This window comes from Fundulus heteroclitus, chromosome 19 (genome assembly GCF_011125445.2).
Source record: "Fundulus heteroclitus isolate FHET01 chromosome 19, MU-UCD_Fhet_4.1, whole genome shotgun sequence".
NCBI classification, from domain to species: Eukaryota; Metazoa; Chordata; class Actinopteri; order Cyprinodontiformes; family Fundulidae; genus Fundulus; species Fundulus heteroclitus.
The window spans coordinates 23,544,451-23,568,390 of NC_046379.1; the positions used below are offsets into that span (position 1 = coordinate 23,544,451).

The 23,940-nt window shown below is 39.7% G+C and overlaps 1 protein-coding gene across 3 annotated transcripts in view; it reads left to right on the forward strand.

Moving 5' to 3' along the window:
• The window catches only part of syne1b (spectrin repeat containing, nuclear envelope 1b), a 117,081-nt gene that overhangs the window by 71,712 nt on the left and 21,429 nt on the right, over positions 1-23,940 (forward strand). For 2 of the 3 annotated variants that reach the window (XM_036150752.1, XM_036150754.1), the window contains 44 exons: positions 557-894; positions 1,143-1,287; positions 1,410-1,628; positions 1,720-1,988; positions 2,140-2,305; positions 3,042-3,197; positions 3,294-3,446; positions 3,560-3,742; positions 5,125-5,262; positions 5,424-5,609; positions 5,688-5,810; positions 5,928-6,110; positions 6,284-6,427; positions 6,551-6,739; positions 7,044-7,184; positions 7,433-7,546; positions 8,622-8,783; positions 9,407-9,601; positions 9,752-9,928; positions 11,297-11,488; positions 11,846-11,977; positions 12,582-12,682; positions 12,761-12,902; positions 13,008-13,136; positions 13,232-13,390; positions 14,364-14,573; positions 14,680-14,781; positions 14,871-14,990; positions 15,117-15,317; positions 16,793-16,966; positions 17,140-17,271; positions 18,006-18,202; positions 18,306-18,438; positions 19,199-19,381; positions 19,539-19,688; positions 20,011-20,187; positions 20,289-20,444; positions 20,536-20,691; positions 20,815-20,985; positions 21,171-21,304; positions 21,420-21,624; positions 22,930-23,112; positions 23,308-23,454; positions 23,551-23,705. In XM_036150752.1, the coding sequence (XP_036006645.1) occupies positions 557-894; positions 1,143-1,287; positions 1,410-1,628; positions 1,720-1,988; positions 2,140-2,305; positions 3,042-3,197; positions 3,294-3,446; positions 3,560-3,742; positions 5,125-5,262; positions 5,424-5,609; positions 5,688-5,810; positions 5,928-6,110; positions 6,284-6,427; positions 6,551-6,739; positions 7,044-7,184; positions 7,433-7,546; positions 8,622-8,783; positions 9,407-9,601; positions 9,752-9,928; positions 11,297-11,488; positions 11,846-11,977; positions 12,582-12,682; positions 12,761-12,902; positions 13,008-13,136; positions 13,232-13,390; positions 14,364-14,573; positions 14,680-14,781; positions 14,871-14,990; positions 15,117-15,317; positions 16,793-16,966; positions 17,140-17,271; positions 18,006-18,202; positions 18,306-18,438; positions 19,199-19,381; positions 19,539-19,688; positions 20,011-20,187; positions 20,289-20,444; positions 20,536-20,691; positions 20,815-20,985; positions 21,171-21,304; positions 21,420-21,624; positions 22,930-23,112; positions 23,308-23,454; positions 23,551-23,705 (7,322 nt within the window). Of the gene's footprint in view, positions 1-556; positions 895-1,142; positions 1,288-1,409; positions 1,629-1,719; positions 1,989-2,139; positions 2,306-3,041; positions 3,198-3,293; positions 3,447-3,559; positions 3,743-5,124; positions 5,263-5,423; positions 5,610-5,687; positions 5,811-5,927; positions 6,111-6,283; positions 6,428-6,550; positions 6,740-7,043; positions 7,185-7,432; positions 7,547-8,621; positions 8,784-9,406; positions 9,602-9,751; positions 9,929-10,888; positions 11,161-11,296; positions 11,489-11,845; positions 11,978-12,581; positions 12,683-12,760; positions 12,903-13,007; positions 13,137-13,231; positions 13,391-14,363; positions 14,574-14,679; positions 14,782-14,870; positions 14,991-15,116; positions 15,318-16,792; positions 16,967-17,139; positions 17,272-18,005; positions 18,203-18,305; positions 18,439-19,198; positions 19,382-19,538; positions 19,689-20,010; positions 20,188-20,288; positions 20,445-20,535; positions 20,692-20,814; positions 20,986-21,170; positions 21,305-21,419; positions 21,625-22,929; positions 23,113-23,307; positions 23,455-23,550; positions 23,706-23,940 lie in introns of those variants that run through there. The other variant, XM_036150755.1, reaches the window with a different exon arrangement.

Below are 23,940 nucleotides of genomic sequence, written 5' to 3' on the forward strand. Positions count from 1 at the left end.
TCAGATGTGGAAAATTGATTTTAAATCATTTCTTAATTTTTATCTGTTTGATGTATTTTGTCATGCAGAACAATGTTTTTAAGTTCCAAAAAATCTGAATAAATGTTTTTCAGCATTGTACAATCACTGTGATCAGTTCTTATGCATAATGCACAAGTAAATGTTTAACTGAGTAAAAGTATTGTTGAAATTGCACATACTTTTCTTAAAAACGCTGAGGTTATTCATAATATATTGTGTAAAAGTGTGAAATTCATTTAATATAAAATAAAATTCATTTAATATAAAAATCAACAACAAGTCCACTTTTATTAGTTCTATTTAATCTTGCAATGAGTTTACTCGTGTGGCCCTCTTGAGATCAGATTAAGCTGTATGCGGCCCCTCAACCAAAATGAGTTTGACACCCCTGCGCTAGAGCATAATGTTACTTTTACGTCACACCTTTTGACGCTACTAAAACGAAAGAGAGATACACAATAGTGTGACTAGCTTTTACTGAAAGAATTAGGTCAACACTGGTGTGTTTGTCTTTTTTCTCTGTTGTTATCTGAAGATCACCTTGGAGGATGCCTTGGTGCTGTGTCAGAAGTACCACTTCAGGATGCAGTCGGCCTGTGAATGGCTGGAGGACGCCGTCTCTTTCCTTCAACAAGCTAGCTTGGGAGTGGACGTCGAGAACTACGAGGAATGTCTCCGGCAGCAGACAGACATCATGTCAACAGAGCAGGAGTTTCTCCTCCATTTGGAGGAGCTGCAGACCCTCCTTCCTCAGCTCGAGAACCTGGTGAACCCCACAGCTAAAGAGCAGCTAAGAGTGAGCGTGGAGTCAGCAAAGCAGCGAGGAGTAGAGGTTCGAGATCAACTCCGGTGTCATCAAGATGTCCTGCACAGGTAGGATTTATAGGGCAATGGTGATTACTTTTTTGCACCTTGAAAGACATAAAAAGCAGAAAGCAATACAGACAGGAGAGCAGACATCATGGGGGGAAAAATTTATACGTTTTTAAAAAAGAATCCAGGATTTTATTAAAATGTCCGCAGGTTAACTGAGAGGCTCAATGAAGAGTTGCCAGATTACTTTCATTTTGTTCTCTAAAGTTATCAGAGCACTTTAGCCTACTTACTTTTTATTTTCTCAGCTGTGTGGCTCAGTGGAAGTCATTCCAGGAAGCGAGACAGACTGTCATTGAGCTAATGAATGAGGCCGAAAAGAAGCTCACCGAATTCTCTACAGCAAAGGCCGCCACCAACCAAGAGGCTGAAGACAAGCTATGTAGTCACAGGGTATGTAGGGTATTATAGCGCCTAGCAAATGTGTTCATATCCCTTCAACTGTTTCACGTTTTATGTTGAAACCTCAAATTTCAATATGTTTAATTGGAATTCCTCCCCTCTGGATTCTTTAGTCCCTTGTATCACTTGTGAACGGCTTTCAAGAGAAGCTCAGTGGTTTAGAGGAGCAAGCTGCTCAGCTGGAACTGGTGGGCAGTGACGCCAGCAAGGCCACCATCAGTCGCTCCATGACCACCGTGTGGCAGCGCTGGACACGGCTGCGCAGCGTGGCAAGGGGACAGGAACGAGTACTCGAGGACACAGCACAGGAGTGGAGGACTTTCAGAGAAAAGGCAAACGCACAACTTAAATGCAAAAAAATGAGCCTTTAAAATGGAATTGAAAGCAAACATTTGTTAAAATGTGGTTGTTGTTTTTTTGCAGATGGTGAAAGTTAGAGACGTCTGCGATGATCTCCAAAGCCGTTTCCCTGACAGCGCTGTGGAGAAGGCCTCCAAAGCCACTCTGCAGTCTCTGCTGGATCAGCATGACCTGCTGAGCCAGGACCTGGAGCGGGAACTCTCGTCCCTCATGCTGTTGCGCCAGTATGCCATCAGTCTGCTGCACGATGTGGAGGTGCCTTCACCAACAGCAGATCAAGATGAGCTGCCGAGCTTAAGGGAGATCAGGGTTGTCCAAGACCAAATGGAAAGGTAATTAGACCGACCTGAGATAATGTTACTCTAAATCTGCGGGATTCTATATGGGTTCATATAATAAGTACACGCATAAAGTTAAATATGTGCTTGAATATATATTATGTCGTTCAGAATTTGAGGATAAATTGTATTCTCTTGCCTACAGCCTTCTAACACAGTCCAGGACCAAGCGAGCGCAGACAGCTCAGGAGCTAAGGGAAAGAGAGGAAGTGGAGAAGGAGCTTGGTGTGGTGAAAGCCTGGATCCAGGAGACCAGAGAGCTTCTTCTCAATCCCACAACAGATATTGATTCCCTGTTGCAGGAACTTGAGGTGTGTCTGGCGACCGAACCAAGAAGTATTATTTTTGTAGAGATGCACCAATCTTCCTTTTTTGCACAGCTTTGACCTGCTGGTGTTGACTATGGACAAATTCTATTTCTCTCATTATTTATTTCAACTATGAGCAAAAACAGAAGTCATAGTGCTGTACAAAAAGGTTTTTGCAATCTAAAAAAGTTTTTTTACTGAGTTGACATTTTAAACTTTAGACATCATCTTATATTAGCAATTAGCATTGGTAACTATAAACATCTTTCCCCTTGTGTATTCCTTAGAGAATGTATCACCTTATCTTAACCCTGACTTTTGAATTTCCATGACAGACAGGAGCTGAAAGCCCAAAAGAATAGAAAGAGCAACTTTGCTGTAATATGTTCATTCATCCAGGATACAGTTTCCTTTTAAACAACTTCTTAAACCTCTGCTTATCCTGACAAGAGTAAATAATAATAGTAGTTACATTTGAGCATTCCTCCTTCAGTAACAGCATCCACACTAAAGAGTGTTGCTGTTACTACAACGCCGCAGCGCTTAGGTATTCACTGATTGGAAAAATATAAAATTTTTGAACTTCTGGTTGTTCAGTTTACTGTCAGGGCTGTGTCAAGAGAAAGTGATCCAGTTTTGGTTACCAGCCAATCTCCTGGTCACATTTTTGTCAATACCTATGTATATATGCTGTATTTTTCTTTCTCTTTTAAAGGGTTCTTTATTTTGTTGTGTTTAGATTGTACATGGTGAAGTAATTAATTATCGGCAGAATGTGGATAAGTTAGCTGAACAACAGCAAAGCAAGTACCTGGACCTTTACACCATACTACCTTCTGAAATCTCCATGCAACTGGCAGAGGTCTCTCTTGCACTGGGGGCTATTGAAGACCAGGTACATCAGACTTCATAATATAAGAATATACTCAATTCTGGAAACTATTGGGGTTTTCTGGCCGTATTTTTATGTCCTTTTTGCCTGATGTTCCAGGTTCTGTGTAAAGAGAGAGAATATCAGAGAACTAGAGAAATAAAAGAGGACTTCAGCTCCAGAATCCTTGCCATGTCAGATAAACTGAAGACAATCTCAAATAAGTTTAAGGAGAAATCTCCTGATGTTGAACATGCCAAAGAAGAGGTTAAGGTAGGTTTTGCTCGCTCTTACTTTGCTTATTAGTCCAGTTAACTTTGAACACACAAATATGATTTGTCTTGCTATTAACCAAAAGGATATACTTGTTGCATTTTTTTCCTCAGAGTCTTTTTGAAGATTTGGACTCTTGTGGTCGCACGTTATCAGAGCTGGATACTGCTGTACAAGAGTTTGGCCGCAGAAACCCCCTACTGGCCAAACAGCTCAGTGATGCTATAAACAAACTATCAGAGATGCATCACCACACAACCCGGTTAGCGGACTGTAGGAACAACTGGCTTAAAAAGGTTTGTTTCTTTTACTGCTTTTCTAAATTGATGAAGCCCCTGTTTTCCAACCACAGTACTGTACTTTGTAAAGGACTTTATACTACACTGAACATTTCTATATGTTGTCGCATCACCACCATAAACGTTAATTGACGTTTTATGCTTTTGAGCATCATAAAGTCAAGAGTCACCTGATTAGTATACAGAGCCATCCTCTACGTAATTTCCTGTTACTGTACCTAAATCCAGCATTTCCGCTTAGACCTCAGATCTTTGTTGCAGATGAAGAAACGCACCAGTCAGGCCAGGGAGAAAATTATAGAGACGTTCAGAGGAGGGTTAGGTTAGAAAATAAAATCCAAACGCTGTGTGCGATAGCAGAATAAAACAACACATCACCCTGAACACACTATCCAAGTTAAACCATGGTGGTGGCAACATCATGCATCAGGACAACAACCCTAAACACACAGCCATAGCTACAATGGAAGGGTTTTACATCAATACATAATTAGTTGCCCAATGTGTAGTCAAGATCCAGACATAAATCTGTGGCATGAATAGACAATCTGTAGTTTATAGATGATCTACTGTCAATCTGACTGAGCTTTAGTTCTTTTAAAATCAATTGTAATTTTACAAATACAATTAGTATTTGTAAAATCAAATTTTAAAAAGCAAAAAATAAAGCAGTTTTTATCTTTAGATGTACAAAGCACCTGTATCTATACCCCAGAAGACTTGTTTCTGTTAACAAAGCAAAAAGGTACTTTTAAATCCACTCGTTGATTGAAGTCTTTATTTTGCTATTAGTTTTAAATAGAGTTCTTTAAATTATTAATCTTAAAAGCAAACTTCTAAAAGCCTAACCAGGGCCTGGGAATTACCCTTTGGTTAGAGGGCCTGTAGAAAGGCCAAAAGTTTTCGTTAAGTGTAACATTGTTTCATTCCTTATGCTTGATTCATTAAATTTGGAATAAGAAAATAAGAGATAAGTAATCAGGAATCTGGAAAAAAAGATCAGGAATCAAGAATCTTTATTGTTATTATGTTACCCTAATAAAACTATGGTGAGACACCGGCTCAGAGCTCACACATATTCACACATAACACACAGACAACAAGACATGATGCTCCTCTACACATGGACACAGCACTTTTTTTTTAATTTACATTTGTGAAAAGATTGGAAACTGTGCGTCCTTTTCCATCTGCTTCACAAATATAGACTAATTAATGGTGGTCTATCACCTAAAAATCCAATAAAGTACATTGAAGTTTCTGGTGGTAACATCATAAGATTAGAAAAGGTTCAATGGGCAGTAATACCTTTGTAAGTCACTAAACCAGCATGCATTATAGTCCATAAGTTAAACATATATCTCTCATGGATTTCTCAGGCTGTCTGCTATTTAGATGAATATAAAGAGATGTTGGATTTCATTGTGAGGTGGTCAGAGAAGGCCAAAAGCCTGGTGAGGGCTAACATCATCTGGAACACCTCTGTTCACCTACAGGAGCAAATACGCATGTATCAGGTGAGCAGAGCAATTATGATATAACAGACTTGTTGTTTTTTTTTGGGTTGGTTGCTTGAGTTCAGATTCTTTAAGTTGATGGAAATTTTACACGTCTGTTATAAAATAAAACATCTATACAGCATGAAAGATTAAATGATTGCGTTGCCCCCTGTGCTCAGGGCGTCTTCCGTGAGTCTCGAGAGCTCCACAGTGACCTGGAGTCTATGGCGGAGAAGGTAGACCTTCTGTCTGAGGTGCTGCAGGTTGAGTCCATGAGCCAGGAGGTTTGTGAGCTCAGCAGACACACCGACGAGCTCCAGCAAGGCATCAAGACTCGATTGCAGAGCCTTCAAGATGCACACAAGGTACCACAGGGGATTTTAGTTTGGTAGTAGAACAATTCAAATTTCGAGATTAATATTTACTGACTTGTGTCATTTTAGACCATGGAAGCGCTGGAGTTTGAAGTCAAGGCCCTGCATGTTGCTCTGGAGCAGGTCCAAGCCACACTGACGTCCCCAGAGTTAGCACGACAAAGCCTCAAAGAACAACTTGCCCAGAGACAGGTAACTGTTTAGAACTCACTATGTTGTCTTTGCTGGTATTATAAAACACCTTATTATAGTTTGCGCATTGTTTTTTTAAAAGTGTGAAAACAGTATGAACTTTATTTGGTTTTCCAGCGCTTACTAGCTGACATGGAGAGCTTCAAGCAGCAGGTGCAAGCAGTGCAGCTCTGTCAGAGTGCTCTCCGGGTCCCAGAGGAGGTGATGCCCAACCTCGCCATCTGTCGCACCGCTCTTCGTCTGCAGCAAGAAGCCAGTCAGCTGCAGCATGTGGCCATACAGCAATGCAACATATTACAGGTGCAGTTGGGGGTCTACAGTACGGCATTACCAATGTGTACAGTATTCCTTAGACCACATGAAGAAAATGCATTTGCTAATGTATCAAAGTATATTTCCAATTCAGCTTTTTTATAACACTGTATTTAGAAACTTATATGACAAATTACAAATAAGGTACGTTATTTATCCAGGAGGCAGTGGTTCAGTATGAACAATATGAACAGGAGGTGACAGATCTGCAGGGTCTGATAGAGGAAGCACATCGGGTCATTCAGGACCGACCAATCCCCACCAGCAACATTCAGGAGCTGCAAGCGCAGATTTTGCACCATGAGGTAAGAACTTCATTCTATTTATAATTAACATGCTGGGGAATAAGTAATGGCAAATACCCCTGAATGTGCCATTGACTTAGTATAAATTGCAAAGTGTTTGCTATTTATTTATGTTTTGGACAGGAACTTGCCCAGAGGATCAAGGGCTACCAGGAGCAAATTGCTTCACTGAATTCGAAATGCAAAATGCTGGCAGTGAAGGCCAAGCATGCCACCATGCTGCTGACTGTCAGTGATGTAGAGGCACTTCCTGAGGGGCTGGAGGAAATGGATGAAGAAAGGTCCAGGAAATCTTCAGGACAATCTGTCACTGTAAGAGAGTATTATCCACCGTAATGGTTCCCAAACTGGGGCTTAAGCATCTTGGGGTGGGAAGTTTAAAATTCAACTGATGCATTTAACAGTAGGTGCCAATTAACTCCTCCTGACTGCTTTAAAAGGAAACTGGGTTTTATACATAGTTTATTCTTCCAGATTCTAAGACGTTTACATTCTTGTCTAGTGATTGTCCGATTGAGTCTTTCTATCATTTTCTGATTTTTTTTAAACAAAGCATCTTGAGTAATATTTTCTAAATAACCTCACATCTTCTGTTGCTTCTTGCATGGTCTGTCAGATGACGGCTGGCCGTTGTCACACTCTGTTATCTCCTGTTACTGAGGAGTCTGGGGAGGAGGGAACCAACAGCGAGGTCTCCTCCTCTCCTCTGTGTCGTTCTCCTTCTCCTGTCTCTCACACTGAAGGGCCTATCATCAAGGTATCTGTCCTCCTCTGTTCTCACGTCTTTCAGGTCTCCTTATACCAAATAACTTTCTGCTCGACCCTCTTCTGTCAACCGTGTGCTGTATAATTAATAAATGCAAATAGTGAATTAAATTAGGCTAAAGTAAATCAAAGAGAGAAAAGAGAGCCATTGACATTTTTTTTTTATTTTCCAGGTTTACCATGAATAGTAGTAAGTCTTAATGAAAGTGTTGAAGGTGCTGTTGAATTTTTTTTCTGTAGATGGGACGTGGGACCCTCACAAGAGCTCCTGTTCAGGAGTTATATGACCCAACATTTGAGTCTGTGGCAAACTTAGATGACCTACAGCGTTCATGGGAGACTCTAAAGAACGTGGTATGTGGAAAATACTTCTAATCAGCCTGAAATTAAAATATCTGATCAGTTAAATGTCTTCATTAAAACCTGGTACATGCATAGATCTTGGATCTGAACAAGAACCTGTATAACTAAAGGTTTTAAAGAATATTTAAATACATTTTTAAAACCCCTCCACACAACTAAGCATGGGCCTGTATCACATTTTACAATCAGAACCTTAGATTAAAATACCGTGCTATCCTTGTGTCATTGTGTTTGCACAAAAGTTTAAAAAAATGTTCTTCATAAAAGAAACTAAAGCACAATAATAATTTCTACTTATCTGAAAATAACATAGCAAGTAGATTTTTACAGTATATATTACAATGTAATATTGTTACATATTTTCAAATAAATACTTGCTAAAATTTGTTGAAGTTTTAAAGAACATATTGGACATAATGTTATTCCTTTTTTCCATTCTGGTCCATGTTGAGTAACAATATTAAAAGCTGGTATTCGGTAAATTGGGCTATCTGCTGTTATAGAGCCTGCAGTCAGCTTTTCATCAGACAAGTCGCCTTAAAACAGTGTTATTTTCTCAAGAGTAATGCATGGGCTTCCTTTAGTTTCCACACCATCGCTACTATTTATTTGGGATCAAGAATATTTCCAAACATCTGAATTTATCTTGTAAGGATTTGCAGTGTGCAGCAACAGGTGTGGGAGGGGTAGTGTAACTCTTTTCTATGGTCCATACAACCAAAGAAACCCCTGATCACTGCAGTATTATGGCATTTTATTTATTTATATGTAAGGTTTTCAAATTGCTGACACCGTAAAATGTAAAACCTTTACAGTTTTGAAATGAAATATTTAAAGGCACTGGTATACCTTGCAAATGATAACTAGTTCATGTCTACACACAGCTAATATGTTCTAGCCAGTTGATGTCATCGTATTAAGGTTTATCTCATTGAAACTGTGCTTTAAAGCAAGTTAAACAAGATACAGTTATTTGTAAGGAAAGCTGTTTGAAAGTTTGATTCATTTTTACTGTTTTTGGCATTTCAACTTGACCCTGTTCGTGTTATTCCTCATTGACCCACAGATAAGCGAGAAGCAGCGGTCCTTGTATGAAGCTTTGGAAAAACAGCAGCATTACCAAGGTTCACTCCAGTCAATCTCCTCTCAAATGGAAACGCTGGAGTCCAAGCTCAGTGAACCTTTGGAGGGAGGCAAAAGTCCAGATAGCCACATGAAAGCCCACGAGGTGAGTCCTGTATATACACACATCTTCCATTATGAGTGTATTTGTGGAGAGGATAGTTTTACAAAATAAGGCAGCAGTGCAAGATGTAGTTTTAGCCAGTAATGTCACAGTGTAGCAAAGGGCCTTCTGGTTTAATATTTGGCCTCTTGTTCTTGCCTTCAAGCACTTTCTGTGTTATGATTGGAAATTGTTTAACCTGAAACGAACCCATAAAATCATATTGCAACTGATGTTAAGGAAGAGAAAAAAAAGTTGTAATATTTAGGTTTTGAGTTTCTTTTTTTTTGGTTATAATTGGAATTCCATCTTGTTTTGTCGTGTTTTCCAGCTACAATAATTTCAGCCAATTTCTCTCAGTGCTTTCGCTTCCAGCTTTCTAAACCTGTCCTCCATCAACACCTGCCCTCAGTCAATATTCACACCTAGTTCTTGTACTCCGTTGTCCCTTGTTTGCACTTTGGCTTTCAACTAGCATCTTACTGGAAACAAATAGCTAATCAGCCCTATTTTCAAAGGAAGTTAATAAATAAAGAACTGCATGTTAAAACAATAATAAGTAAATCACATTAATTAAGACAACATGCTGAATAAATGTTTGCCTCATCTTCTATTTTTGTGTGCAGGATCTCGTCCAGGACATTCAATGTGTCCAGGGAGAAATCGATAGGCTGCAGGCAGGTTTCACAGAGGACATCGCCTCGGATGCTGTGGAGTCAGATCTGGCTGACCACCTTGCCATGCAGTCTTCCCTCGCTGTGTTGCATGAGAGGATGGCCACCATCCACATGAAAGCTTCAGGCAAACAACAGTTACTGGAGGTACATTTGTCAACTCCAAAAAAGTTCATGCTACCTATACCAGTTTAAAGCTGTTTATTTATTCACTAACATTTTGTTGGTACTACTGAGCTGCCCAGCAGATTTTAATCCCTTTTTCTAACAAGTTCCATTTGATCTGGCTTGTTGTAGGAGCGCGCCACTGACAGTCTGGAGGTTCAGCGGCAGGAACAAGCTTTACATTTCTATCACACCAAAGCAGATGAGCTAGATCAGTGGCTGACAAGAATGCGCGGTGGTGTAATGTGCATGCTTGATGCTAGACCCGCAGAGGAGACAGACGATAAGCATCAGCTCACAGAATGCCAGGTAAGCACTGCAGAGTTTATTGAAAAATGCATATCAGTAGCATTTCCATTTTTAATATATATATATATATATATATATATATATATATATATATATATATATATATATATATATATACTAACAGAATAGAGCAAAACACACTGAGTAAAAGGTGCAATGCCTTGCAAAAGTAGCGACAGAAAAAGTATTCACACAAATAGAATAAGGAACTCTGGTCAGACGAAACGCAAATCACTTCCTTTGTGATGATATATCACTTACAAACACAGCCCTCGCCAACAAGCAAGACGATGGCAGCGTCACGCTGTTGTAAGGCTTTTCTTTAGTAGGAACAGGAAAGCTGGTAAAAATATTGATGGAGCTAAATACAGAGCCATCCTGTGAGAAGATTTGTTAGAGACGAGACTTGGATGGTTTAAATGTCAATAGAGAATACCTAAAAGCATGCGGCTGTCATTGCAGCAAAAGGTGGTTTTACCAACTACAAACTCAAGGTGGTTAATACAAATCATACAGTAGATTTATATTTTTGCAGAAAATTTACACAGTATCCTTTTTAATGCCATGTCACAGTGACTTTGTGCACATAAAATACCTATAAAATGATTGAAATAATGTAGCTGTGACACGAATGGGAAAAAGAACTTTGCAAGGCACTGGATGAGAGAAGCAGCTTAGCAAACTGATACATTTGAACTCTCATCTTTCCTTTCAATATTATTTTGTATCTTGCGCCTCAGAAAGGACGTGTTGTTTACGCTCTGTAAAGAGAGTAAACAACAGGGTTAGCGAAGTTAGAGTGACATTCAGATGGCATGTCCGCTAAGTGACTGCAGCACGAGCCTTAAGAAGATTATGCTCAGGTCTCTGTGGGACAGAGGCGTGGCAGAGCACAGGGAGGAGTCATTAAAGTTAATACAGCCTGCTATACGTGCTAGTGACAAAGCAGCTTGACTATCCGAGTGGGGTAGCATTGAAGATCACAGGAGGGTGGGACAGACGGTTAACATGCTGCAACCTAATACTTCAAAGGAGAGCCAGTACTATTAGGAAACCTATGTCTGCTCAAATATTGGACCATCTCTTATCAATGAGCACTGATGAGCGCTGGGGACTTATGATGTTTGCCGCAGGAGAATTGTTATTAAATGTATCTGAGAGGCTGTGGGCAGCAGAGCGTGGAGTGTGAAGGATTAGCGCTAATATGTTGCACCGGAGACGAGAGCGGAAAGGTGGGCCGAGGATGAGAGCTTTCTCTGCCCCGTGGCCGGGTCAAGCCGCCAGGCCTCGAGGGTCTGTGGCGTAGCGTGAGAAGATCGAAAGGGAGACACCATGTTTGAGCTGGCCTCTCTGCTCCTGCTTCTGCAGAACATGCTGCTGGAGATCGAAGAAAAGGTTCAGGCCCTCACAGAGCTGTCGGTGCAAAGCGACAACCTGCTGCGGGAGGGCCCAGCAAACACCAGGGCAGAGGCTGAGCAGTTGGCCGCAAGGCTGCGCACGTTGAAGGGCGGTTTGCTGGAGCTGCAGAGAATGCTACAAGACAAACAGCTTAACATCCAGGTGAGCAGACCGCCTGCTTTAAATGTCAGTATGCATTAATGCATAAATGGCTGCTATGTTCACATACAACAGTATGTAAGTGACAGCACAGGCCCTTTACCAAAATAAGACGTCATGTTTTCGCTAGCCCACAAACTTCCTTTTAATGCTTTCATTGTCCTGTTTATTAAAGTTTTCTATGCTGGCTATTTAAAGGCCACATATAAAGAAGATAAATTTTTTTTATCATGATAGTTATTTTATGGCTTTTTTTCTGTCTTATACTTTTATTTCATAAAACAGCATATGTAAATCAGGTGTGGATGTTTTGCGTGTTATTGCAGTAGTTTACAGTCCCCTAAACTGCTGCTTCCACAGGGTTCTCTGCAAGAGCCAGAAGATAGTGAGTCAGACTCCAGCCTCTCCTCCAGCCCCAGTGTGCAGGACTGGCTGGCCCAGGCCCGGACCACACGGACGCAACAGCATGAAGACAGTCTGCAGAGACAGAGGGTAACAGTGGTTCACTGCTGCTTAGCAGTATAAGAACAGAGCTGTTTTTAGCTAAGGTTTAGTTTTTTAACAGGATGGGCTCTTTCTATATCTTGCTTATAACTGTTTAATAGCATTGCAGAGTCCATATTATCCCACCTGAGCTGTAGAGCTCTGCAGCTCCCCTAAAGTTCTAATAGACCTCTTTGCTCTTTGACTTCTCTGCTGTGTCCCCTGATCTTCATCATGCTGTTTAGTTGCTAATGTTCGCTAACTAACCTCAGAGACCTTCACAAAGGCACAGCTTACGTTATAATGGTATAAAATTACTCACAGGTGGGCTTTATTTACTGCATAGTGGATTTCTGAAGTGATAACGGTGGTTTTCCTTTCAAAATAAGGGGCTGATTACATATTTACTCACCGTGTTTTAGGTTTAATTTTTTGTAAAAAAAAAAAATCAAAAACTTTGAAGCTTTTGTCTTTCAATTCACCATTAAACACTACATTGTGTTCGTCTATCACGCGGCTTAACATAAAATATTGATGTTTGTGATTGCAATGTTGCAAAATGTAAAAATGTTCAAGAGGTTTGAATGTAGTAATAAATATATGTTTTCTGAAGGAACTGGAGGAGCAGCTTGCAGAGCAGAAAAAGCTGCTTCAGTCAGTTGCAAGCAGAGGAGAGGAAATTCTCATCCTGCAGGCATCGCCCAGTAGTGCCAGGTATCTGAGAGGCAGGACTCAAATCAAATTGTGCTTTGATAACTTAGCACTAATCAGAGATGTGTTTGTTCTCTGCAGCACAATGGAACCGTTCTCACCCGCAGCCTTGTCTGAGAGCAGACAAGGCCAGATGAGGCAGAGATGGGAAAGTCTCAGACTTGAGCTCAAAACTAAGTTACAGCTTTTACAAAAAACGCTTGAGCAGGACCAAAAGCAGCCGGTAATGCATGTTTGTTTTTTTTCTTCTTTTTTTTATGTCCACACATGGATTTGAAGCAAAATACCATAATGTGTTTTTGGCTGTTGTCTATTCTTGTTCATGTAGGTCTTTTCTAGAGCTGCTCGTGTAACATCGGCGGGGCCACTCTTTAAAGGGGACAGCCCACCTGATAACTCCTCCCTGAAAACGCTTTATGACAGCTTCAGGCAGACAGTTGAAGACATGACCACTCAGGTTATCACCTTTCTGAGACTATTTTATATAGTTTAATGTTGTAGGTAAATGTTTTTTTTAAATAATGTTCCTGCACTGGGCATTTTTATTCATAGGCTGGTGGTGGAGGTGAAACCCAGGTAGTTCAGATGGAGCAGCAGCTCTTTACAGCAGTGTCAACCACGTCCTCCTGGCTGGATGGTGTTGAGAACAACGTCTTCTCCGGCTCGGTGCTCATGGCTGAAAATGCAGAGACCCAGTTACAGAATCAAGAGGTACAAAACCTGACAGCTTTTACAGTAGTTATTGTAGATCAGTTACCAGTTTTTATCTTTAGAAGGTAACTTTTCTTTGCAACATGGGGTTGAATGCCTCCTACCCCACATCCATCCTCAAAATAATCCACATTTCTGTAGCATTGATTAGGTATATATTAAACTTAGTATTTATTTTTTTTAGTATTTTAGCATTAGAAATCAATCAATGCTATCAATGTCATTACTGGTCTTGGTCTAGGGGCGCTATTTTAGCTATTTAGGCGTGCCTCACTTTGGTTTTGAAGCATATTATTATCAGAAAACAAGTTAAATAGCTGCTCGCCTTGCAAGACTTTGCGGAGTTTAGAAGACTGTAATAAAGGAGAGAGTTAAATTTAAAAAAAATATTAATACAACTGATTCTGGCAAGGTGATCAAGCCATCCTGGTTCAGTCAGGCAGAACTACTAAATGGGTCCTGATTTGTGTTTCTTTCTATAATTTCTTTTCATCACCTTGTTTAAACTGCAGTGAAAGCTAGGAGAGCAAAGCTAAATATCTTCAGACTAGAAGCAGCATCTTCTATCCATGATTTTTCACATGTAAATTTTTCTATTAAAGAAAAGACAAGTTGAAGTATCAGAGTTCAGCACATAATTCCTACTTTAAAGCTCAGAGGTTTTCGGAGTTACTGAATTAGAAAAGTGAGATCCTTCACTTTACAGATATTTTGACGTATAATGACAGATATCCAAAAACACAGCTTTTGATCACAGCAGCACGGGAGGTTCTTAAAAACACTTATGTCTTTAAGGATTTAAAACATCATTTGCAGATAAAAGATCTGAAGTCATAGCGTAGGATATTTCAAAAGAGAAGGTAAATGTGTCTGAAAGGTCAGATCAAAGTGTTTGCATGCACCACCTCTCTCGGTCGAACCCTGTTGTCGAACTCCAGCTGTTTATTTTTTCAATTTTTAATCTTCTCTACAGATTCTGGAAAGCGACGTGAAACATGTGACAGAAGAGGTAAAGCTCAGCCAGGCTCTGCTAGCTGGTTCGTCGGGGTTGAAACATGAAGACCGAGCGCTGCTGGAGGACAATCTGGACTGCCTGAAAGAGAGATTAGGAACTCTTGGTGGGGCTCTGGGTCAGCGGCTTGACAACATGAGGACTAGAGCGCATGAGCTCACCACCTACCAGGTTTTCCCTTTTCTTTTGCCTTTTTATTTATTCCATTTTCCACATCTTACTATACAGATTGTGGCATAGTACCATCATGTTATTTGTCCTCTTTTGTCTGAAACAGACTGATCTGCAGCTTCTCCAAACTGCTTTAATTGAGACCAAATGCCAGATCCTTCAAGCCCTAGCTGGAGCAATGGATAGACCAGCTTCGAAACAAATGGAGGTAATAAAAGAGAGGATCAGATGCCAATAAAAAGGATATGAGTTTTTAATTATTTGCTATAATCATTTAATGCCATTCACTACATTCAGGTCATTGCAAGTTCAGAGGATACCTTAAAAGACTTTGAGCAGAAAATCATAGAGCTCAAAACCAGGGGAGCAGCACTGCAGGCGGATCAGATTTCAGCAAATAAATTGCTTAAACTCCAGGTAATTGATGATGCAGATGTATTTTCGTCAAATTCTGCTTCATATCAGTTTTGCCTTCTGTGTTCCAGTGCACTAGAAGGTTCTGTGAGATTTAATCACCAAAACCACATTGTTTTCTGCATGTAGGATTCGTACGAGGAGCTGTTGATGACAGTGGGTTCGAGACGCAGCGGGCTGAACCAAAACATTGCTCTGAAGGAGCAGTATGAGCGTGCTCTGCAGGACTTGATCGACCTCGTTGACACGGCCAAAGACAAGATGGCGGCTGATCAGAGAATCGTTGCGAGCTCTGTGGAGGAGGTTCAAAACCATCTCGACAAGCATAAGGTGAGTTCAGTGTAGAGCTGCACAATTAATCGCATTTGCAAAATAATCGCAATTTTAAAAAACGCAATTTCCAAATCGCAGAGGTCTGCAATTTTTGGCTATGTAACAATTAGTGAATCAGACGCGTCCTTTAGATGTCAGTAAAATGTTTAAAGTGGGTTTGCTCCACATGGAAGGGAAGAGAGCTGCAGCAGTGAGATAATCTAATTTTATTATTTGTTTTAGAGTTTATATAATCATATTGTTTTACCAGAAACTCTCAGGAATCTCATCATAGCATTAAGTACGGGTCAATCAGTTTAATACATAGACTTGATTGTTGGTTGCACTTTGCACTTTATGTTCTACAAGGATTGATGTCTAGATCAATTAAAAGATGTTCTCTTGAATAATATTCTGATTAATAAAAACATTAAAAGTTATTTTTTTAAATAGTCCTTGTTTACAAAAATCTTTATCTAGAGGCCATTTTTGTTGCTTGTGGATAATGCAGAGAAAAGTCAAAATCAAATCGCAATATTGGTTGAAATATATCGCAATCATTTCTGCTCAGAGTTGAGAAGCAGTGGCTCTTTTAGCACCTAATCTGCACAGCGATGAAACAGATTGTTTTGTTGTTTGTATATGTTTAAAAAGACATGATAAATTAAACTGGAAACAAATCACATTTAATCGTCATCGCAATATTAAGATAAAAAAATCGCAATTAGATTATTTTCCAAAATCGTTCAGCCCTAGTTCAGTGTGTACAGGGCCTTGAAGGAGCATCTATACCTCTTGAGCTTTTTCCCATTTTATCATATTACTACCACAAACTTTAATGTTAATTCTTTGGACTTTTACACGATAAACTATCACAAACTTGTGTAGTTGGGAAGCGGAAGGAAATATGGTACAATAAATAGGTACAATGTTTTCCACATTTATTGTGCATCTTATGTAGCCCGTTGTATCAAAACTTTGTGGATCATGTTTAGCTGTCATTATTAGTATTGATTGGATGTACAGGTATACTGAATAATCGTGGAAAACAGAAAATATAGACAATAACTTAATATAATTTATACTTGAATTGCTCATTAAGAGTGAAATACATTATGTACAAAGAGGTTCTACTGTACCTGATACAATCTGCCTGTTGTTTAAATGTTGATGAAGTAGATGTAATGAGGAGAAAAAGCAGCTTTTTGCTTTTTTGTGGCAAAGCTCTGAGGTGCTTGCCTGAAGATAGTAAATCACGTGTCATTTTCTTTCAAGTTATATGCTGCTTTGTGTTGTCTTATAGTCTAAAATTGGAGTAAAATATAATGGAGTTTATGTTGTAACATGATGACAAAATGTGAAAAGGTTCTAGGGGTGTGAAAAGTATTGCAAGACATTGCAACTCGTTTGTAATCGACAGCTTGAGACGCTCAGCCTGTTGCCAGTGACATGATACAAAAACAGATCATTGCATTATTTGTCATCTTTTCTAGGAGTTTTTCCAGGGTTTAGAGTCCCACATGATTCTAACAGAAACATACTTCAGAAAGATCAGTTGCCTTATGCTTCCTAAAGAAAACCAAACCTTGGAGGAAACGCTCGCCGAGGCTCGGAGTGTCCTGAAAGAAGCACACAGTAAGGGAGTTGAGCTGGAAAGTATACTGGAGGTGAGAAAATTATAAGGTTTCTTTTCAAACTTTATAAACATCTGTCAAAGTATGCATACAAAAAACAACATTTTACAATACTTTGATTGTTTATATTCTGCTATTCAAATTCTATTTGATATCACAATCATGTTTTACTGGTTGTCTTTTCTCGTCTCTTACTTTCCCTTCAGATCTGGTGCCGTTTAGTGCAGGACTACCAGAACCTGAACCGACAACTCGAAGCAGTTGAAGGAAATGTTCCCTCTGTTGGCCTGGTGGAAGAAACTGAAGATAGACTAATGGACAGAATCTCGTTGTATCAGGTACGAAATGATATCTGTTTAGTTTTAGGGTATGACAGGCTCCGTATTAATGGGTTAGCCAGATCTGACTGCTTTGATGTAATTTATTTAGAATGCCAGAACCTTCTTGTTACAATTTGACCAATACAATCCTGCTTATCTATTGAATTAATTACTAGGGGTGTAACTCAGCAGCTTTATCATGTTACGATGTTATATTGATTTGTTTAGATGACGATATGATGTTTGCCGATATCACATAGTCTGTTATGATATGATTTTCATTTAATTAAATTCACAAGTCAGGGATCCATATGATGTGATATCATCTAACACAATTATTTACATACAAAAAATAATTTGGCCATTTCATTTCTAAGCTCTTACAGGTATAATTTAAATCAAGAACAGCACTTTTCTAATTATGAAAAAATAATAATAGATCACCTATAGTCTCATGCTTGAGTTTCAAAAAATTACAACATGATGTTTTCATTTTGTATCAACTGGATAATTTAATTAAAACGTCGATGTGGATCGCTGTATTGTTACACCCCTACTAATTACCAGAAATTACTTCTGCAGAAGTAATGGTTTGATCAAGATTCAAGCACATTCCTCAAAGGCCGGCAAAGCTAAATTCACAAGAAACTTCAGAGTCATTGTATCAATTTGTACGTGCTTCTATTCTTTTCAGGTTCCAGCGTAGCAATAAAAAAGATGTCTTTTGTTTGTGGTTCCTTCACTCTTTATAGGGTCTAAAGGGCAGACTAACAGAGCACCAGCACAAGCTCCACCAGTTGCTGGATGATGGTAGACGTCTGTCACGGTCAGTTTGCTGTCCAACACTGGAGAATCAGCTGGCACTGTTAGAGGAACACTGGCTAAACAATACAACCAAGGTCAACAAGGAACTACAGCGCCTGGAGGCTATCCTAAAACACTGGACCAGGTCGGAAGCATGTGAAGTGCTTAAAGCCAACTCATATTTGTATACATTAGTCAATTCATTGTATAATTTTATTTTTTTATTATTCTCAATTTTGTTTCTGTAGGTATCAAAAGGAGTGTGTGGAGATTAGTCAGTGGCTCCAGTCTGCTCTGGAGCGTCTGGAGTTTTGGAACACGCAGGCCGTGTTAGTACCTCAGGAGCTGGAAACCGTCAGGGACCATCTAGCTGCTTTTCTGGTGAGGCCACAGAGGGAACGTTTTTTTATACTTTCATAAACTGTGCAAACATATATTTATTAGGGATTTCCTCATCATAACCTTTTCACCCCAATAACAATCAAAGCTATTTAATAGTAGACTTTTGCCAAGCAGAATTCCAGTCCAGCAGTACATTAAAATTATCCATCTGTCCGTTCATCCAGCCTGTTTATGTGCTTATCCTTATGGGGACCGTGGGAGGCTGGTGCCTATCACCAGTGGTCATTAGCTGAGAAGTGTTGCATAATCAGGACACATCTTTATTAAAACCATTGCCCTGTTTGGCTGTTCAGTACCTTTCAAGTCCAGTAAGATAACACAATGCATTTATTCAGTATTACATTTAACTTACTCACCAGTGATGCACAGGATGTTAAGAGTAACACAAAATGTGTCCAAAATAGAGTATAACTAATCATAGCAAGGTGTATGCTATATCATTATGAGGTTCATGGGGTTCTTAAACTACCTTAAAGGAGCAATTGGACGATGGGTACCTGGATGTTTTTTTCTCTGGAACTTAACTTCCTAGAACCCTGAATCTGCCTAAGCTGTTTTTCCAATGTGTGGTATGAAAATCTTTATAAAGCGGCTTCTTCTTTTGGCTTGAATGCCGCTGTGGTTTGGGGACACAGAGCCCCACTCATCTCAAGATTGGAGTCTAGAATGTGATTCAAATCAGTTGACAGTATTAGCTTGTTCACTGAAAAACATTCAATTTATGACTTTCTTGTTTTAGGAGTTTTCAAAAGAGGTGGAAGGGAAGTCAAGTCTGAAGAGCTCTGTAGTGTCAGAGGGAAACCAGCTGCTGCGGTTAAAGAAAGTAGACACTGTGGCGCTGCGCTCTGACTTGGCTCGCATTGACAGCCAGTGGGCTGAGCTTCTCACACGCATCCCAGTGGTTCAAGAGAAACTGCATCAGGTAAGGTCACATGCAGCCTCGCTGAACGGGCTTAGCTCCTTAAGGGAAAATAGGATTACCCGTTTCTACCGCTTCACCCAGAAACACACGTTTTATGTTAGGTTTGACCCAAAATCTCCAACACATGCCTTTTCTTTCTTCATGAACCATTTTTTAGATCCAAATGGAGAAGCTTGCTTCCCGACATGCCATTTCTGAGCTCTGTAACTGGATTTCACTGATGGAGAGTGTGATAGAGGAGGATGAAGAAAACCTCAAGAGTGCTGTTGGATCAAATGTGATTCAAGACTACTTGCAAAAATATAAGGTAGTACTTTTTGATATTTGTATAACTTAAGATTTGAAATTTTTGAAAATAAACTTTTTTTAAATATACTTTATAATGATATGTTTTATATACTTTATCTGAATCTTTGTCGTTTTAAAGCTGTGATATCCCAACACTGGTTTTAGACTATTTTAATTTGCTTTAAAGGCTATAATTTATGATATAACATTCAAAATAAATCAAATATATCTACTGTAACTTTTTTAAATTAATATACATTCAAGTTCTAATGTTTCAAATATATCTGATGCTGATTTGTGATTTACTTATTTGGTTAATTCTTCTGTGTCCTCTGTTTTAGGGATTCAGAGTCGATTTAAGCTGTAAGCAGCTGACTGTGGACTTTGTCAACCAGTCAGTTCTACAGATCGGTGGTCAGGACGTTGAGAGCAAACGCAGCGACAAAACCGACTTCGCTGAGCGTCTGGGAGCCATGAACCGACGCTGGCAGATCCTACAAGGCTGCATTAATGAGAGGGTGAGGTCATGATTACTGAGATTATTTTAACAAATCACATCCATGTTCTTAAACAGTGTTCCATAGAGTCTAAATGTTTTATTTAACATGGAAAAATGAAGATCCAGTTCCTTGAGAGCCTTTTAAAGATGTGGCTGGAGTATGAGAGCAGCGTTCAGGTCCTGAAGTCCTGGATGACATCTCAAGAAGAACGGTTGAAGAGGAAACACCGAATAGAAGACCTGACGTCTGTGCAGAACGCCCTCAAAGACTGCCAGGTTGGTCTAACGCGTTATTCCAGCATTCATCAATACGCTCCTGTGATCGTGTTTATTTATTAAGGGAAGACTTTATTTTGAAATTATTTAGGAAATGGAAGAGCTGTTGAAAGAAAAAGAGAAAGAACTGGAGCGAGTAGAGGAGCAGGGCTGTGCTCTTGTTCAGAACAAGACAGATGAGGCCTGTGCTATCGTCATGGAGACCCTCCAAAGTGTCAATCACACCTGGGCCAATCTGGACCACTTGGTAATTGTTTTATTTCCACCAACATATTTAATGAGAATTCTGGGTTACATGCCTGCAGCTGCTATATCATATTTGACCCTATTTGAGTTTGCTGTTTGTGTTTCCTCATTTGATCTTTAACAGGTAGGACAACTAAAGATTAGCCTGACTTCAGTGCTGGATCAGTGGAGTCTATACAAACGGGCTTCAGAGGAGATCAATGGCTATCTGACGGAAGGAAGGTACTCTGTATCCCGTTTCCGCCTCCTCACAGGCTCCCTGGAGGCCGTTCAGCTGCAGGTGCAAAGTTTGCAGGTACGTAAATTTAAAGCTTGGATTTATTGGGAACATCATTTAGTATTAGGATGTTGGTATGTTTCCTAAATAATTCAGGGGATTGCAATTTGTAATTTGTTCCAAATTTTTAGCTACTTGTCATTTGTAATTTTCAAATTCTGCTAATGAAGTGGTCGCTATATTTGTGTGTGTCTCCTGTAAAGGATCTGCAAGACGAGCTGGAGAAACAGGAAAGCAGTCTGAGAAAGTTTGGTGCTGTGACGCACCAACTTCTGAGGGAGTGTCACCCGTCAGTGTCAGATTCCCTCAACAATGCCCTCAAGGATGTCAATGCAAGGTCATTGTTTTTTTTTAATAGATGCTTGTTTTATTAGTTATTTTCTTCAAAGCCCTACATGATGAAGTCGTTCTTTGAATAAGCTTAATAGTAGTCTGTTATTATATCCACTCAGATGGACAGGCCTTCTGGAGGAGATAGCAGAGCGCCTTAAGAGCAGTAAAGCCCTGCTTCAGCTGTGGCAGCGCTACAAGGAGCTACATGAGCAAAGCTGCAGCAGCATTCAGCTTCAAGAGGAAAAAGCAGACCAGCTCCTGAAGAGCACCTGCAGAAAGGACATTGCTGATGAGGAAGTTTCCAGCTGGATCCAAGAATGCAGTGTGAGTTGGGCCACAGTGACAGATTCTGCATCAAAAGACGTTTGATATAAAAAAAAAAATATTCTCATCTTAAATTTTATTGCGTGAAGAATATTGCAAAGGTATTTGTACAACTTGAATTTTTCACATGTTGTCTAGTAAAAACACAAACTTTAATGTATAAATATTGTGAAGTGTAAGGGAACATCTGATTTAGGTCTGGACTTTGACTGGGCCATTCTAACACATGACAATGCATTGATTTTGTCTATTGTAGCTCTGGCTGTATGTTTAGGGTTCTCTTTCAGGTAGTCACAGTTTGTCTCACTATGGCAGAAGATGGTGTAGAAACAATTCTAATTTTAATGCTTATTTTACTCTAGTAAGAGTAGTCCGTGCTCACTCCACTAGGAGCATAGCTACATCCTAGGCTCGATTCATGGCCATTTCTCTTCAGTGAGTTTGTTCAGCTGGAAGCTGGGAATCACCACACACCTTTGTAGCATTTCACTGTTTAGATGTTTATATATTCACATGGCGCCATGCAGCTTTGAGTACATCTGCTCCTAATAGAGCTTCTTATCTTAAATGAGCTCTGGCCACTTTTAAAAACAACTTATGGGAGTATGCATATCCTCTGTGAGATACCAAGTGAATGCTAGAAAAAGAAGGTAGTGTTGCATATGTAACCGCAGTTCTCTGAGGAAGCTATCAGAGAAGCGGGGTTACATATGTAACTTTACGTTTTTCTCCTGCTGGAGCTTATTCACCTTCCCTTCAGCTCAGACTAGCTTTACTGTCAGTGCTGAAGTAAAACATCCCCAAATCAATTTTGCTGCCACCACCATTCTTCACCATGTGCATTGTTAGTTGTCCGACAACTATTCTTCATGTACTGTAAGTCAAAATAGTTTAAATGTAGTCTCACCCAAACCAAATGTTTGGTGTCTCTTGCGTGACTTTAAACCTTTCATTCTTCTTATGGCTTGCTTTCAAGAACTGCTTTCTACTCACCTTAAAGGCTGGATTTGTAATGTACGTGACTTATAGTTAACCTGGATACACATTCTCTCTCCTGAGCTGCTCCTTTTCCCAATTATACAGTAGTTATTAAACTATGTTGCTCTATATTATAATATTTGATTAAAGTAAGTTGGAGTGTGTTATTGTGCCATGACAAAATGTTGAGGTTTAAAAAGTATGAATACCTTTGCAAGGCATTTTCTTTCTTATTTTCTCTTAAATTAGTCTGTCTGATTTTCTTTTTGTTTATTTTCTTTTAAAAAATGTATATACTTAAGATGTTTTTGGGTTCATTTACATCAGGAATTGTTGCGATCACAAGTTCCAGTGCAGGCCTCACTTCAGATTCACCAAGAACTGGGAGAGCAGCTTAAACAGCAGGTGGACACCTCGGCAGCGTCTGCTATCCAGTCAGACCATCTCTCTCTCACCCAGCGCCTGACAGGGGTGGAACAGGCCCTTAACAGACAGCTCACCGCCTTGCAGGTAAAAGACTATACTTATGGCTTATGATTTCTAACCTGACTCCGCCAGAAGTATTTCGTTCCGCCTAGCTAGGCGGAACGAAATACTTCTGGCGGAGTCATGTTATATGATTTCTGCTCAAACATTCAATGTGTGAGGGCTCAGCCTTCCAATCAGTCATAAACAACACATTTCTTTCTGTCTCCTCTATATCAGACTGGAGTTCAAGACTATGAAACCTTTAATAAACAACTGGAATCTTTGAGCTGCTGGCTAGTTGAAGCTGAGGAAGCTTTGAGAGTACAAGATCCCAATGGGTGCACTGACCTGACAGTCATCCAGGACTGTATGGAGGACCTCAAGGTTTTTTACACTTTTCCTTTCATTAGTTTGTTGGATAAAACTGCCTTTGATAAAAAAAAGCAAAGAATCAAAACATTTCCTTTGGCCTTTTTGCAGAAGCTCATGCTAAATTTCAGCAGTATGACCCCTGAATTAGAGCATGTTAATGAGCTCGGTTATCGGCTCCCGCTCAACGATTCGGAGATCAAGCGCATGCAAAACCTCAACAGAAGCTGGTCAACAGCTTCAGCACAGACCACAGAGAGATTCAGGTATGACATATGCATCCCCAAAATATTAGCGATGCTCTTTATAAGGGTATAACAGTCTCTAAATATAAATGTGAGTATATATATACAGTTGTAATTTTAATCCAAGGACAATAAAATCAGTTAATTAGCCTCTCCTATTGATAATCTGACAAATCTCAAAGGAGAAAGATATTTTGTGGCTCTCTAAAGGGTAATAAAAGACTAGTCAACGACTTTAATGGCACTTCATATTTTC